The 16,457-nt window shown below is 47.2% G+C and overlaps 1 protein-coding gene across 2 annotated transcripts; it reads right to left on the reverse strand.

The window, feature by feature from the left end:
- Positions 1-124: 124 nt before the first annotated feature.
- LOC148820410 (CD276 antigen-like) lies at positions 125-12,966 on the reverse strand. 2 transcript variants are annotated; one of them, XM_088931528.1, is made up of 5 exons: positions 12,315-12,966; positions 12,077-12,197; positions 3,818-4,171; positions 2,711-2,992; positions 125-2,578 (listed from the first exon to the last, which is right to left on the reverse strand). In XM_088931528.1, exons 2-5 carry the CDS (start codon positions 12,117-12,119, stop codon positions 2,457-2,459), a joined length of 801 nt encoding a protein of 266 aa, XP_088787654.1. In that variant the 5' UTR covers positions 12,120-12,197; positions 12,315-12,966; the 3' UTR covers positions 125-2,456. The 2 variants fall into 2 exon arrangements, with proteins under 2 accessions (XP_088787654.1, XP_088787653.1); XM_088931527.1 differs by lacking the exons at positions 12,077-12,197; positions 12,315-12,966 and having other exon boundaries at positions 3,818-6,384.
- Between the last annotated feature and the right edge of the window lie 3,491 nt (positions 12,967-16,457).

Consider the following 16,457-nt stretch of genomic DNA (forward strand, 5'->3'; position numbering starts at 1 on the left):
ATTTTAATTCATCCTTCAAATGCAATTCCTACTAGACCACACATTGTCTCCTTCAGTATGGCACTGAACGTCTAAAAGCAGGGAATAAAATATTTTCTGTCACAAAGAAAGGGTTTTAGTTTTTTATTAGAAAAAATACATAAAAGTGTAAGTACTTAGAAAATAATTTAAAACAAGTGTAATGCACGCTTTCTGCCCTTAAAAACTATGGGTTAAAAAATAGTAATCATGCGGACTAGAAAACATGGTTCAGCAGGAACAAATCCAAAAAAACAGATCTTTTGGTTCTTTAACTCGGTGCTGTAATGCCTTAAGCTGCAGAAGAAAATCTCTCTAGATGACTCAATTAAAACAGATGCTTTCCATGTTTTAAATCCAGGCTTTGTGTGTCTGGCAATGACTCAATGCCTTGTGTCAGAAGGAGGAAGAAGAAACCTCCCAATGATCTCCTCCCAAGCATTCCTCTTGGCCTTATCGAATCCCCATGCGTTAAACCCCACTGAGCCTGCAGACATGAAACAGGCTGCCATTGTACCAACAATCGAGCTGGCAGACGCCCCAGAGGGGAACAAGTATTTCCTCTGTGTGGAAAGCCAAGGACACTCAGAGCCACCACCCGCTGAGAGGATCAGCGGCTCTCCCGACCCCGAGTCGGTGTCACGATCGTTACTCCTCCTCTTAAGGGCGCTCCAGCCCTTCCTTGTTCTGTCCCATTCCCCACACCTGTTCCTTATTCCAGCCCCTCTTCTGTTCCACCTTTAAAGCCAGACGCAGGCGTTTGCCCGGGGCTCCTCATTGATTTGCGCATCGTGAGAGCCCGGGGTCCTGCCGCGTCTGGCTCCGTTATGGTTTTAGTTTCCTGTTCCTGATTCCCTGCCCCGCCGGTCCCGACCCGGTTCTGGTTTTAGCTTCGGATGGATCCCCTGGTCTTGGACTAAACCTTCCCCCTTGGATTGTTCGCCCTGGATTCACTCCCCCTGGACACCTGCACTCCTCGGACACGCCCCCTGCTTCCTGACCCTTCTCCTGCATGACTATTTTCCCAATTGTATCCTCACATTCCGGATCATGTCGTCCGCATAGGGCCCGGAAAGAACTGCTCCTGACAGTCGGGGTCAGCCAGCGAACCGATAATGCCTGCACCAAGGGCCTGGACAGCACTCTAGGTGAGTGCCCATACTTCCCGAGCCGTGGGCTGTGGAGAGGTCTCAGGTGTGCCGCGGACAGGCAGGAGATTGCGTTTAAAATGTGTGGGTCAGGAGCTCTGTGGACAGGGCTGGCCTAATGTGGAATAAGGCACTGTATGTAAACATTGTGCACTATACTTGTCAGGGAACGTTGTTATGTCACGAAAAAATAAAATTCCCCAACATCTGTCGAAAGATGTGACTATCAGTCAGTTTACCGATCCTTGAAAAATCGATGACCTACTGTAATGTACATAAAACACAGTAGTAACAGCAACCAAGAAGGATTTATGAGTGCACGGTCTCTGTAAGTTGAACTGTGCGAGTTGTGAACTGATGCAGTTTGCATGTTAATTTGTTTTAGAAAAAGCAATGCTAGGATTAGGGAATCTTCATTAAACACTTCATGTAAAGAGGTACAGTACATAGACATAGAGAAATCTATGGGGTATCCTGGTCTCCTCCACATTCAGTTGACAGAATCTTTCTGGAATCTGCAAACGCTTCTCTCAGGCTGCTCAACGGAGTGTCTAAAATCCGTACATCCATGCACAATGGGAAGGGTTACCGATGAGAGGTAGTCATTCAGCCCGTCTGACGTCTTCAATCATCCAAGGAAACCCATTCAATTGACTTGACATTTACAGCAGGATGTGACCTTGCGCTTGACTTTTAAAGAAAACGGTCTTTTCTTTTAATTTACTGATGACTGTTTCTAGCCATGAATGTAGCAGCACTGTTGAAAGGGATCACCATTAGTGCCGTTTCATACAGAAATGAGCAGTGAGTCCCAAAATTAGCTGTGGGCTGTTAAGTCGCATACGTTTTCCAGATAAAACAGGAATTTGTCTGAAATCCCAGTGCAAACCCCACCTAGGTCTTGGGTGTATCACAGAATAAATATTGATATTGATATCAGAAAGTCAGGAATCCCATGGAACAAGGAGCCAATCCTCAGCACCAGAGAGCTTCCTGGAAACGCAGGGCGAGAGTCCATGGCAGGGATCACTGGCTGACCTGCCCAGCGGCGCACACACTCCCCACACATCCGGCTAACGCTTCCCAGCAGCAAAAACTAGACTCACTCTGCCACTGACATTTCGCCCTTGCCAGTTACAAACCCATTGACAATAATGGGCTGGAAACTTCTGGCATTTTAAAAAGGCCATAAATAGAAAAGGGAACCAGATATCCATGGTGTTTTTCAGCCACTCTCTGAAGAAACCAATGTGCGGTTTGCTTTTTTTAGATTTAACAAAAGATGAGTTATTATTTTTTTCTCATCCAGTGGAAAATGAAAAAGCATCCAAAATATAAAAGTAGAGCCACTGAAAGGGGGGCGAGAACTGTCCATCTTTCCCTCCTGGAGGGCGTGCTGTTTCTATCCACATCTAGAAGAAAACAAAGAAGTCATTTTCTTTTTTGTGTACCCCATTTGAAATAGCCTTTCCTTTTCTGCATGAATCCAAAGACAATAACTAAAGGAAATCAGGATGGAGCATCACTTTGTGCAGTTTATTTACCTGTTCTTAAGCACACATTCCTTGTGATGACCTGACTGAGAATTCGATTCTGCAGGATGAAGGTGTAATTCACCCCTGCAGCAGAGTCCACCTCAATCTGGCTTCTCAGAGAGAACAGTCCGTCCTCGCTGGGCCGCTGGACGACCTCTGTGAAGTGAGAAATGTTCCTGCCCTCCCAGTTCTTCCAGTTCACCAGCGGCTCCGGGAACCCCTCACTCTCGTACAGGAAAGTGGCAGAGGTGGAGCGGAGCTCAATGCTGAGGCGAGGTTCTGTGTAGTAGCCTGCGAGACAGCGAGGTAAGGGTTAAAAGCACAACGAGAAGTACCACATGGCTCGAGGCCTCTTTCTCTTCAAGCTCAGCTCTCAACTGCTTCTCTCATCCGGTCATCTAAGTTTCTAACACTTTACAGTGCATCCAATCTACCACCACATCCAGCTGGATTTTTTAGCACTATCAGGAGGGTTTCCATCAACAAGAGGAGAGCCTGAGACGAGCCTCTGGCGTTTCAAGCACTGTGTAGTGCCAAGACTTGAAAATAGCCTGTTTTGTTTTCCTCTGTTATGAATTACTGCCAAAAAATTAAAATAAATTGCTCCTCCTTTCTTCATATGAATGCAAGCGAAGAGGAATACTCAAAACAGAAACAAAGATAAGTGGCGAACAGGACTGTCCGACACAAAACAGTCTTGAGGTGCTGTAACATAATCATCAAGACAAGAAGCACACGGGTCCAGACTAGCCAGTCTGTTTACACAGTCAACTCCCGACGTTCAGGGACAGACGTTATGCTCAGTAAAGGAAATCTTGCAGATTCCTACATTTTCTGGAAGTTATTGCCATCATGGCACATCAGTCTGAAACCAAGCTGCTAAGTTGTTCTGTCCTCTGAATTGAGGACATTGGCTCCCTTTTAAGGGGTTTTTGATTCTGGGAATTAATAACTGTTTGTAATGTGGCTGGCTCATGCTATTATCTGCATTATAATGGATTATAATTTTTTATCTCACTTTTATCTCAAGTGTTTCACCATCTTTGTAACCCCTGTGGGGAAGTCGTGGGAAAGGGATCTACCGTATTTAGCGTGTTATATGACCACACCCTCTACCTGCAAAGCTCAGGTGGACAGCTGCCTTGCCCGTTCCCCCGAGGTTGCTCACGAAACACAGGTAGGTTCCCACGTCCTGCGGCCTGACCGGGTCCAGGCGCAGCGAGGCGTTTCCGCTCAGCAGCTGGGACGCGAAGAGGCCGGTCCGGTTCCGGTAGCGCGGGCTCTGCCTCTCCAGCTGGTCTGCCCCGTAGTAGAAGCTGTGCAGCACGTCCGTGTTGTCCTCCCGCTGCCAGGTCAGGACCAGCCGGTCCAGCGGGGACTCCGGGTCCACAGAGTAGCGGCAGCCCAGCACTGCCGGCCGGCCGTACACTGCCAGCACGTGCCCCTGCGGAGCCAGAACCTCAAAGGCCCCTGGGTAAGGAGCGCCAAGACGGGAGAACACAGGACGTGAGTCAAGAGGAAAACGCTCAGGCCAAACAGACCACATCTGCTCAAAGAGGTAATGCTTTACAGACAAGAATCAGAAAGAGGACACGAACCCTTCTCGAGACAGAGTCCCTCTCTGTTCTAAGGGACCTGGTTCATAAGGGGCCTGTGTCTGCTGACGGTAGTGTTGGGCTCCATCTGAATATTTTGAGGGACAATTCACATGGGATCCAGATAATGCTTGGAGGGGAAAAAACACTAGCAAGGCCTCATTTAGAATATTGTGCACTGTTTTGGTCACACTGTTTATAGAAAAGATATTGCTGCTCTGGAATCAGTCCAGCGAAAACCAACAGGACACATTTCAGGGGGCTGAAAGGAAATATCCCACACTGACAGGCTGAAGGGACTGTCACGGACGTCCAAAGGGACTAATCGTGGAGAGCAGGAGAGCGGAAAAAGACCCATATGCGTAGCGGCAGAACGAGAAAAAGGCCCGGGCTCAGCAGCTCAGGAGTCAGACAGAAACCAACGCCCTCAGGCAGCGGACGTGGGGCGACCTGGGTGGTTAGGCGGGTCTCAGGACATCCGAACGTCAATGCTGAGCGAGGGCAGAGTGCAAGACCCGGAAATATATAGCCCAAGGGAAAGAGAGGGACCGGAAGGACAGCAGGCAGGAAACTAGGGACAGGACAGAGTAGGAGCGTCCTCTGGCTGCAGAGGGCGTGACAGGGACTGAACCCTGTCCTGAACAGAGAGGACTATGAGGGAACCTGATGCAAGCATTCAGATTTGGAAAGACGCTGGCAAAATCAACACAGTGAACAATGAAACATGAACTAGAGTGTCACGACCACCAGGCTGTCAAGACCTACTCGTAAGCGAGCTAATCAGTCCCAGCAGCGGGTGATTATTAACAAACGCCGCCGAACGAGTTAAACCACCTGCTCACATTCCACCGTGCGGTGCGCAGTGCTACTTATACCATCTTCACCTGCTTCCCGCTGCTCGGTATTGAGTCTACTCCTTGAGAGCTCTACCTGGCGTTTTTTCCCGTACCTCGTTTTTTCTGGTTATTGGACTCCCCTTCTGCCTTTTCGACTTTGCACCTCGCCTCTCGCCTCGGACTGTTTGCTACCGGAGATCTCCTTGGATTACGATTTGCCTTTCGCCTTTTGACCACGACCTTGCCTCTCGTTTTTGGATTGTTCGCCTGCCTCATCTATTACCCGTGCCTGCGTCTGCACAGGATCCCTGTATCTTCCCACCAGGGATTCCTAACAGAATACCGAGCCCAAGATGGACCCCGCGGACGCACAAGCCTTTCGCTCACTTTTCAATCGCCATTCCCAAGCTCTCACCCAGCTTCAGTCTTCGCTCCACATTCTCTCCAACCACGTCGCTAGCCTTCCGCCCTCCCCTGTCCCTTCGCCTCCAGCACAGACCACTGCTCCAATTCCTGTGACCCCGCCCACCACTCCCGTAACCTCACCGTTTGTTCTCCCGGAAAGATATGACGGCAACGCCGCGGGCTGTAGGGGTTTTATTGCGCAATGCTCCTTGGCTTTCCAGTTGCATCCTGAGCATTTTTTTTTCTCCCCGGGAGCAGATCGGTTTCGCCCTCTCCTTGCTCACTGGCAAGGCTCTGGACTGGGCAGCTGTGTTGCTTGCTAGGGGAGATTTTCAGTTTGCTGATTTCCAGCTTTTTGCTGACCGGCTCCAGGCACGTTTTTCTCCAGTCAACCCGGACCTGAATCATCTCCGGCTCGCCTCGCTTCGTCAGGGTGATGGATCTCTGAATGATTATGTGACTGAATTCCAAGCCCTCGCCACGGAGTCTGACTGGAACCCTGAAGCCCTGATTTGCCTTTTTTCTAAGGGTCTCTCTGAAGATCTAAAGGACCACCTGGTGCTCTCGCCACTTCACAACCGCTCTCTCGAATCAGCAATCGCTCAGGTGGTTGAACTGGACACCCGCATTCGGCTGCGGAGAGCAGAGACTCATGATGGAAGCAGTCCTGGCCATCCTGAAGGTACTACCCCCACGGTGCCCACTCTGCATCATGCACCCCTTTCCTCGGAGGAAAAGGAAAGGCGCCGTCGGGAGGGACTGTGTCTCTATTGCTCTGCACCTGATCACCTTCTCTCTGCTTGTCCCTTGAGACCCCCGTATCCCTCTCGAACCCTTCCGCAGCCTACTGTTAGAGTCAGTAGTACCGTTTTTTCTCAAACCTCGTCTGGCCCTTTATTCCCAGCTGAAATTTCTTGGACTGACTTACACCTTCCCCTTTTGGTTTTTGTTGACTCGGGGGCAGCGGGGAACTTTTTAGACGCCACTTTTGCTAAGAAGTAGGATATTCCCCTGGCGCCGGTCTCGCCCCCGATCTATTCAAGCTCTGGATGGATCCCCGATTGCACCTGGATGGATTACCTGGCAGACCGTCCCTCTCTCTCTAACAGTTGGTGCTACTCATGTTGAGGAAATTTCACTCCTTCTCCTGGACTCGCCTGCCTACCCGGTAATCCTGGGTCTTCCCTGGCTCAAGAAGCACGATCCCCACATCTCCTGGGACAAGAACGAGCTCATTGCCTGGAGCCACTCCTGTCATGTCAACTGTTGTCGTCAGCCGGTTAAGGTTGCTGCTGCAGTAACCTCTATGGAGGAGCACTCTACCATCCCGCCCCAATACAGGTATCTGAAACAAGCCTTTGATAAGCAGAAGGCTCTTTCGCTTCCACCTCACCGTACCTGTGACTGTGCTATGGAGTTGCTCCCTGGAACCCTTCCACCCAAAGGACGGATCTACCCTCTCACTCAGGCAGAGAATCAGGCTTTGCAAGATTATATTAAGGAGGCTCTGGAGTCAGGATTCATTCGTCCCTCCTCTTCTCCAGCCTGTGCGGGTTTTTTCTTTATTGGGAAGAAGGATGGCTCCTTGCGGCCGTGTATTGATTACAGAGGACTGAACTCCATTACGGTCAAACATCGTTACCCCCTGCCTTTAATTCCAGCCGCTCTGGAGTCCGTACGGGGAGCCTCCATCTTCTCGAAGTTAGATCTACGGAGGGCTTACAACCTAATCAGGATACGTGAAGGGGATGAGTGGAAGACGGCCTTTATGACCACCCATGGACATTATGAATATCAGGTGATGCCTTTTGGTCTTGTTAATGCCCCGGCGGTCTTCCAGTCATTCATGAATGACATTTTTAGGGACATTATTGGGAATTTTGTTTTGGTTTACCTGGATGATATCCTCATCTTTTCTGCCAACCCTAGGGATCATGTCCACCACGTCCAGGAGGTCCTGACTAGACTCGTTAACAACAAACTCTACGCCAAACTTGAGAAGTGCGTTTTTCACGCCTCTAAAATTCACTTTCTGGGTTACATCATTTCCTCCCTTGGTGTAGAGATGGACTCTGCTAAGGTGGCGGCCATCAATGACTGGCCAGCCCCTCGTAACTTAAAGCAAATTCAACGTTTTCTAGGTTTTGCCAATTTCTATAGACGTTTCATTCGGAACTTTAGCTCCGTCGTGGCGCCTATCACAGCACTAACCCGCAATCGACCAGGTTTGGGTAAATGGAACCCAGAGGCTAACCAGGCTTTTTTACGCTTAAAACAACTATTCAGTTCGGCACCACTTCTACGACACCCGGATCCCTCTCAGCCATTCATTGTGGAGGTTGATGCCTCAGCCTATGGGGTTGGGGCAGTCCTTTCCCAGCGCCACGGGGATAAGCACATTCCACATCCCTGTGTCTTCTTTTCGAGGAAGCTCTCCCCCGCTGAGGTTAATTATGATGTCGGTAATCGTGAACTCCTAGCTATCAAGCTGGCCCTGGAGGAATGGAGACACTGGTTGGAGGGGGCTCATCACCCCTTTGTCATTATCACGGACCATAAGAACCTGGCCTACATTCAGTCGGCCAAACGCCTCAATTCCCGTCAGGCCCGTTGGTCTCTTTTCTTTTCTCGCTTTAATTTTGTTATCACCTATACGCCTGGCTCTAAGAATGGGAGGGCTGATGCTCTCTCTCGGCTCCACGATCCCCCGGATCTGGACTACACACCGGAACCAATCATTTCATCTAACAGAATCCTCGGGGCGATCCACTGCTCTATTGAGGATCAGATCAGATGTGCCCTCAAAGGAGCTATAGTTCCTTTGTGCTGCCCCCCGGATAAGCTTTTTGTACCGGACAACTTGCGTTCTGCGGTCCTGCAATGGGGGCATGACTCCCGGTTTGCAGGCCATCCTGGGTGCAGACTCACTCTGGACCTACTCACCAGAGATTTCTGGTGGCCTTCCATGCGATCAGATGCTGCAGAGTACGTCCGAGCTTGCCCGGTCTGTGTCAGGATCAAGGCTCCGCGTGCCAAGAAGACCGGTCTCCTTCACCCTCTCCCGATCCCACACCGCCCTTGGTCCCACATAGCTGTGGACTTCATTACGGACCTTCCTAGCAGTCAAGGTCATACGGTAATCTTGGTGATCTCTGATCGTTTTTCCAAGGCAGCCCATTTCGTCCCCCTCCCAGCATTGCCCACAGCCCAGGAAATGGCGTCACTGTTTGTGCAACAGGTATTTAGGATACATGGGTTGCCCGACGATGTGGTCTCAGACAGGGGACCTCAATTTGTCTCGGCCTTTTGGAAGGCGTTCTGCCAAGCTTTAGGGACCCATGTATCTCTGACTTCGGGTTATCATCCTGAGGCCAATGGTCAGGTGGAACGGACCAACCAAAGCCTCCTTACCTTTTTGAGAGCCTTCACCTCCAACTCGTAGGATGACTGGTCATCGCTACTTCCCTGGGCAGAGTATGCCATAATTCTCTTACCTCCTCCTCCACAGGTCTCTCTCCCTTCCTCTGTTCTCTAGGTTATCAACCCACTCTCATTCCTGTCACCCCTCCGGACACGGCTGTGCTGTCAGTGCGTCAATATATTTCCAAGCTGCGGAGGACCTGGAGAATGGCGAGGACAGCTCTCACCAAGTCAACCCAGCGCCAGGCCAAATTCGCAAACCGACACCGCAGACCAGCCCCCCGTTTTCGCAGAGGACAGTTTGTTTGGCTATCAACAAGGAACCTACCTCTACACCTGCCTTCCAAGAAGCTCGGGCCTAGGTATATCGGCCCCTTCAGGATACTCTCCCGGATCACCCCAGTTACCTTCCGTCTTGCACTTCCCCCCACCCTTAAAATCCACCCGTCTTTCCACGTTTCCCTCCTGAAACCCTTCTACCGCTCACCTCTTGCGGCTCCCCAACGTCGCCCGCCACCCCCGCGTCGCATTCTGGGGCACCAGGCATATACAGTCCACAAGATCCTCGACTCTAGATGGAACCGCGGTACCCTTCAGTATTTGGTTGACTGGGAGGGTTATGGCCCTGAAGAAAGATCTTGGGTTCCGGAGAAGGATATTTTGGACCCTACGCTAATCGGAGACTTCCACAGGGACTATCCCGATCGGCCGAGCCGCCCGTGAAGGGGGGGGTACTGTCACGACCACCAGGCTGTCAAGACCTACTCGTAAGCGAGCTAATCAGTCCCAGCAGCGGGTGATTATTAACAAACGACTCCTTGAGAGCTCTACCTGGCGTTTTTTCCCGTACCTCGTTTTTTCTGGTTATTGGACTCCCCTTCTGCCTTTTCGACTTTGCACCTCGCCTCTCGCCTCGGACTGTTTGCTACCGGAGATCTCCTTGGATTACGATTTGCCTTTCGCCTTTTGACCACGACCTTGCCTCTCGTTTTTGGATTGTTCGCCTGCCTCATCTATTACCCGTGCCTGCGTCTGCACAGGATCCTTGTATCTTCCCACCAGGGATTCCTAACATAGAGGACATTTTTAGATTTGTTTGATTTACAATAATGAAGACTTGCAAGCCAATATTGGTATATATTCGCTAGATAGTCTTCATTATAGGTTAAACACTTGTAGTTACATATTTACATTTGTATCCAGTCTTTGGTATTACATGCCAATAAGCTGTACCAGTAGTTTTTTTTTTACCCAGACCAAATAATATGAAAAAACAGAAGACTTGGTGTACCCGTCTTTAGTTTGATGAACTACTAAGTCCTATATAATAACACTGCACCTCTTTGTCCCCTCAAATAATAGTGGCTGTCTGTGTCCCACATTCAGTGAAAAACACCGTCCCACGTCTCATTTCAATAAGGGTTGTAAAGTCACTCCAAATAAAAGACTGAAATTTAATCTTAGCAGTTCAACTGCATGCGAATTCTACAATACCATGTATATCTAAAGAATGTGGTTTTAACTGCAACAGACAGGAACCCTGAATCCTTTATTATGTACTTGCTTTGTGATGATTCAATATGGTATAGTCACCACTGCCAATGGATTTTACTGTTTTTACCATGACGTACCCTGTAATGTTTACAAAAGAGACTTGAGGATAAGGGTATGGAAAATGAAGATCACGGGAGTTTGGACAGAAGGAAGGGTTTAAGAGCTGAAAGTGTCAGATGGTATTTTTGTATCGTATGGATAAATGTGTTGACCAGAATTACAAAGCAGACTTTTAAGGTTGTGAAGGCTGTTTTGGTAAGAATTCCCTTTGCAAATTCAAAGTATGCCAGAGTTCAAGTGCAGGACAAGGCTGCTTTGTGAAGACAATGAATACACAGCAATTGATATCTGTCAGCTTTATTTCAGTGGTTACTGAGACCTTAAACTCAGCAGTAATTTGTTATAATGGTGTTATTTTACTTCTTCACTGAGATAGTTCCCAGCATGAATTATATATAGACTGCTCTGCTAAGGTCTCAGATATTTTGGATTACTAAATGTGTTTTGTTCTTTGTAGAGACCCAATTCTTCCTCAAAATTCTCCACCCATTTCATTTTACTATAACAATTAATCCTGACAGAATCTAGATTGCGCAAAACAGCATGTGGCCTTGTAGCTTCCTGGATATAGAGACAAAAACTCAATAATACTGACAGAAAAACAGTTGACAATGACTCAAGTAGACGAGGCTGGTGAATGTGATGGAATGTGTACTGCAGCACTTCATTCTGGCCACGTGGATACAGTTACCCAAAGTTGCTTTGTTTCCATATTTAAAGGTCACGAACAATGTGGATTAAAGATTTCTAAAAAAAAGCTGGCCTATTCTCACCCAAAGCTTTGTATTAATAACAGCAAGTTGTTCTACTAATAGAAAAGGCTGGTTGATGCTCACACATAGACACAAGTCTTTATATTATAATAGTGCCACTGTTCCACAAAACACAACACAACTTTCATTACATGGTTTTTTTCAAGAGGCCTATAAAATGGATGGGAGAAAATATCCAATAAAAAAACTGATGCCAATGACTCCAGGTGTCTAATCTCAGTAGCAGATTTGAAGTTGTGTTCAGCAGTAATTTGGCCAGAAAGCTTCTGAGACCTTGGCTCACAGATATTCTGTCTCTGTCTAGGCTGTTTTAAGGTATTTAGCAAAAATAAGGCCGTGGCACTGCGCCAGCAAATCGGATTTGTAGAAGCACAAGTTTTCTCACCAGTGACGGGTTTAAACAGTACCGATCCTGCAATAAAGAATACTAAATACACCAAGGACGGATTTTTGCCGTGATGTCGAAACAGAACCCCGCAAGACTGGCTTTTGACGTAGAAAACGTTTTAAAATCGAGCCCCAAGACTGGAACTTTCTAATACCTCATGTACCATCAAATTCAATAAAGGGCTCATTTTAGGAAGTCTCTTTAACGAAACCATCTGCTGTACAGCCTGCTGCGAACACAAAGGACCCTGTTGTCGTGTCAAGTCCTCGCCAGTGTTCGCCCTTTGGATTGTGTTTAATGCGCTGCGAAACCCTTCTCTCGTATTACAAAACAGACATTCTCACCTGTGATCCCGATCAGCAGGACGAGGACCGCGACAGAGCGCATCTCGGATGTGGAAGTTACAGTAGATGTGAAACAGGTTTGGTATCTCTCTCGCCACGGTCTGCAGTCCGTCCAACGAAGCTGTTAAGGACTTTTTTTAGTATTGGAAGGCAGTAAATTCCACTTCAAAAATGAATACTGTAGTTCTTTCTGCTTCAGTTTTAACTTAAAAATTGATTCAAGAGAGAGAGAACTCACCTCGGTTACCGTGACCAAGAAAAGGTACGATTTTCGATGTAAACGGCAAACTAGACCGCTCAAAACATGTGTAACTTTGTTTTAAAGCTACAAAGCATTGATAGTACATTAACAAAATTAAGTTCTAGCGTTCACATCAAGCTGTGGTGCCTCGGTTCTTCTGTGAAAATAATCCATTCGTCTAAATAGTTGAATGCCCAGATCCATTCATCCTGAAAATCAAACCGAAAAAAAACTCCTGTACTGTAATTTCCGACGAAGGAAACCAAACTACAAACAGGTGTGGATTGAGCCTGTTCCTGTTTGAACTTGGCAAAGACGAAAAGTAAAAAAAAACACTGAAAAGTTAAATGAAGCGAAATGCAACAGGGTTTTAGTCCATACGTTTCTGTTGCGAACTTCTCCTGACAATGCTGGCTTGCCACCCCATCTGGTATTTAAATGGAGTCACAAGGGAGAAAAGCCAGGGCAGACTGGAAATAGCACTGGAGTGGCGCGGCGATGATCACACAAGTCATCCTTTCCCGAGAGCGGTGAAATTCACAACAATCCGTTCGCCCTGAACCAATCATTTCAATTAATCCATTCGATTTTCCCGGGAATATTCGTTAATTTGGTTCGCCGATGTGAGGCGAATCGAGCATGAAACTCAGGAAATGAGATTTAGAGCCCAGGAAAGGAAGTCTGGGACCTCAAACTCGGTATCAGTTAAGCACGTACAGTCTAAATGGACAATCCTCATTGCCTTAGTCATAGTGAGGTATGTGGATAAGAAGGCTGTGCGTGAGTAATGCATTGTATGACGATTGTAATGGTTAAATTATATACCCGGAATACAACGATAATAATATTTAACACAACACACTGTATACCCCTATTTCCTATTAAGACTACTATATTCATTAATATTTACGTCTGTCTGTATAGTAAGAATACATGAGAGAGAGAGAGAGTTCGTTGGGTCTTTTAACTTTTAAGACTGTAAATACCTGATCACCCGAAGCCGCGTCTGGTGCATGTCTTTACTATGAGCAGTGTTAAAAATATAAACATAAAATGCACAGCAATATAGAAAACTACGCGCCATGCGGCCATAGGTTTAATAATGTAACGACCGCGGGCTTCGGTACGGAATGGAGCAGGCATGGGACTCAGGGAACGGGGTTGAACAACACATTTATTAACTCGAACCGGGGAAAGGTACACACACAGGAACAGGGGGGTTACAGCGCCGCACCTTCACTAACACATAGACACGAAGGGAAGAAGAGACTGTCTCCCAGCCCCCACCCCACTATATACAGTCCCGTAGTCCCGCCCCCAGGCGTGGCACTACAATAACAACAGCAATAATAATAATTCCTTACATTTATATATGGACTCTCCACTCAAAGCACTTTACAGGTAATGGGGATCCCTTCCACCACCACCAATGTGCAGCCCCACCTGGATGATGCTACAGCAGCCATAGTGCGCCAGTCCGCTCCCCACACACCAGCTCTCAGTGGGGAGGAGAGCAGAGTGATACGATAAGATAAGATAAGATCACTTTATTGGCCAATACACATTACACGAATACCATTTCTTGTATTAGGAATTTAGTTCAAGTAGGTGGCTGCGTCAGCATGCGTAGGCTGCAAAGAAACAAGTAAAGGTTTATTCCCTGCTGAAAAGAGAAGAAAGGAAACACAATATTTCAACTGTGGAGCCTTCTTCAGGTGTGAGAAAGACAGGGTAGACAGCAAAGATTGTCTTTGTGCATACCCCAGCTTGCTCTCCATGAGACACACAGACAGGGAGAGAGAAGCTTGTGGTCAGCCATTTATACAGCACCCCTGGAGCAGTTGGGGGTTAAGGGCAGTTGGGTTATTAGGAGGCCATGATGGGTAAAGGCCAGGGGGAAATATGGCCAGGACACCGGGGTAACGCCCCTACTCTTTTTGATTTTTAATGACCACAGAGAGTCAGGACCTCGGTTTTACGTCTCATCCGAAGGACGGCGCCTTTTTACAGTATAGTGTCCAAGTCGCTATACTGGGCCATTAAGACCCAGACAGACCGCAGGGTGAGCAACCCCTGCTGGCCCCACTGTTTTATCGTCTGTCGCGATAAGTATAAGTCCAACACAACCACGTTTTTGAAAACATACTTCTTTTATTGTGTGCGCCACCAGACATGCGTTAATCGTATCCTGCTAGTTGTTTCCCCGCCCGGTCTCTTACAGGTCACGTGATGTAATACAAGCACTGACTGCTATTGCACTTTTACAGCATACCACACCCACTAACACCTCTGATAGAGGCAAACAGCCAGCCTTAATCGTTAGAGTTTAATCAATTATCAAACATTAGAGTTATTGCAACATTAATCTCTTTTCTCACTGCGATCCGCCTTCACTGTAGCAGCTGCTGTGACAGTTTGACGGTTCAGTGAAACTGCAAAAAGCACACCAAGGCAAATTCAAGAGGTAAACAAGCCTTAATACAGCACCGTGTCCACTAGAGGGAACTCTTTCATCAGATACGAGTTCCGATTTACCTGTAGGAAGTTGAAGAACGTAAAACTACCAGGAAAAAGGCAACAGATTCTTAATTTCATATGAAAAGAAAAATAACTAGACATTTAGGCTGTCAGACAATAGTGTATAGCTCAATGTTTTACCTGTATTATTATTCTTGCAGCTTTGCAAGAAGGTGGAAATGTTTTATTCAGGGAAGCAGGTCAGTTTTAGACGATCTGGATTTGGAACAGACGGCGGGGGTTCCTCCAGAATCCTCCAGGAACCAGGAAGAGTGAACGTGGGAAGAATTTCCCATACTTGCTCTAACTACCAGAGCATCAGGCAGAAACCTGGCCTCTCACTGGTCTCGACTTCTGTAGTCTGATGTCTTCTGTTTCCGCTGTAGATCTAATTGACTGGAGCTGGACTTGAGACCCTTATTCTATGTGGTATCCGTGTCTTTGACTTCTGACGTCACCACAGGTGTGTCACCTCTGTAGGGCTCGCTGGTGGCAGTCTGAGGACTCAGGGCACAGGCTCTGCGCTCTGCAAGGGTGTGCCACAGCATTTTTAGAATAGTGTCACTCAACTAACGGGGCAGGGGGTTGCTCTGCTGGGTAGTGGAATTTGACATAGACTCCACACATAGTTTAATAAAAGTAATTAGGCCTACCGTGATAGGAGGGCTTCTCTTTCCTCACGGAAGAGGGAAATGATGGATGATAGTGCAGATGTAATCATCACTCTCCCTATCAAACTCCCCATCAGTGATTAATTGGTCACAGACAAACTGGTGGTCTCCTCTTCAGGAATTCAGTTCTTTTTTCTCCATTTAGACCATCTGTGGGCCCCTGAGTACATTTTCCAAGAGCAGAAATGTGCGTATGGATGCCATTCACCACATGCCCATTGCTGTTCCTGCTCTGTGTCTCTTGTCTTCTTACGGAAGGTGGACAAGAATACCTTCAGGCTGACGTGCCTCGGCCTCTTTCTGAAATGTGTAAAACAAGATCTTTTTTTTCTGAAACCAGGAACCATAAATTACTTTGTAGGCTCTAGGAAACAGTTTCAACAAGAAGTTGAGTGGGGGAATCATACACTTAGAGGAAAATGTGAGGTTCTAATCTGAACAGTGCTAGTTGGTATAGCAACAAGGAGCCCCACACTGAAAGGCTTCTCCTGACAAGGTATCAGTAGTTCTTCAATTTTTATCTCAGCAATAAAAATGCATTCTAAATATAGAAATACTAACTCCAGTTTAAGCCCCAGTTTGTAAACTGTTTTTTTATTCTGTATATAAGCCTTATATGTGATACATAGCTCTTAAAATAAATAGCCCGTTATTTAAGAGAAATCCAAAATTTGTTTAGTTTTCCATATAAAATAGATTTATTTTCCTCCTGGGTTTATTTACTCCTCTGGGAGAAAAGTCCCCCCGTAATGTGAAGATTCTTCATGAAGCCTTATTGAAGAGTGGTTTTCATCCCCTCCTTGTAGTCTTACAAGCTTCTCACAGGCTGAACAGGGCTGGGCTTGGTTAGTACTGGGATGGGAGGCCTCTAAAAAAAACCCACTCTGCTGCTACAAGTGGTGTTGGAGAACCAGTAGGCATGCCACCCATGAGGACCCCCTCCTATAAGTAA

This window comes from Atractosteus spatula, chromosome 14, assembly GCF_055471065.1.
Source record: "Atractosteus spatula isolate fAtrSpa1 chromosome 14, fAtrSpa1.hap1, whole genome shotgun sequence".
Lineage (NCBI taxonomy): Eukaryota > Metazoa > Chordata > Actinopteri > Semionotiformes > Lepisosteidae > Atractosteus > Atractosteus spatula.

What these genes read in the sequence shown, in the direction of transcription:
- LOC148820410 (XM_088931527.1), bottom strand. Translation starts at nt 4,247, where the DNA reads ATGTGGTCTGTTTGGCCTGAGCGTTTTCCTCTTGACTCACGTCCTGTG. An exon ending in TGTCCACCTGAGCTTTGCAG is followed by an intron (nt 2,993 to 3,817) that starts GTAGAGGGTGTG and finishes GCTGTCTCGCAG; the next exon opens with GCTACTACACAGAACCTCGC. An exon ending in GAATGTGTGCTTAAGAACAG is followed by an intron (nt 2,579 to 2,710) that starts GTAAATAAACTG and finishes GTTTTCTTCTAG; the next exon opens with ATGTGGATAGAAACAGCACG.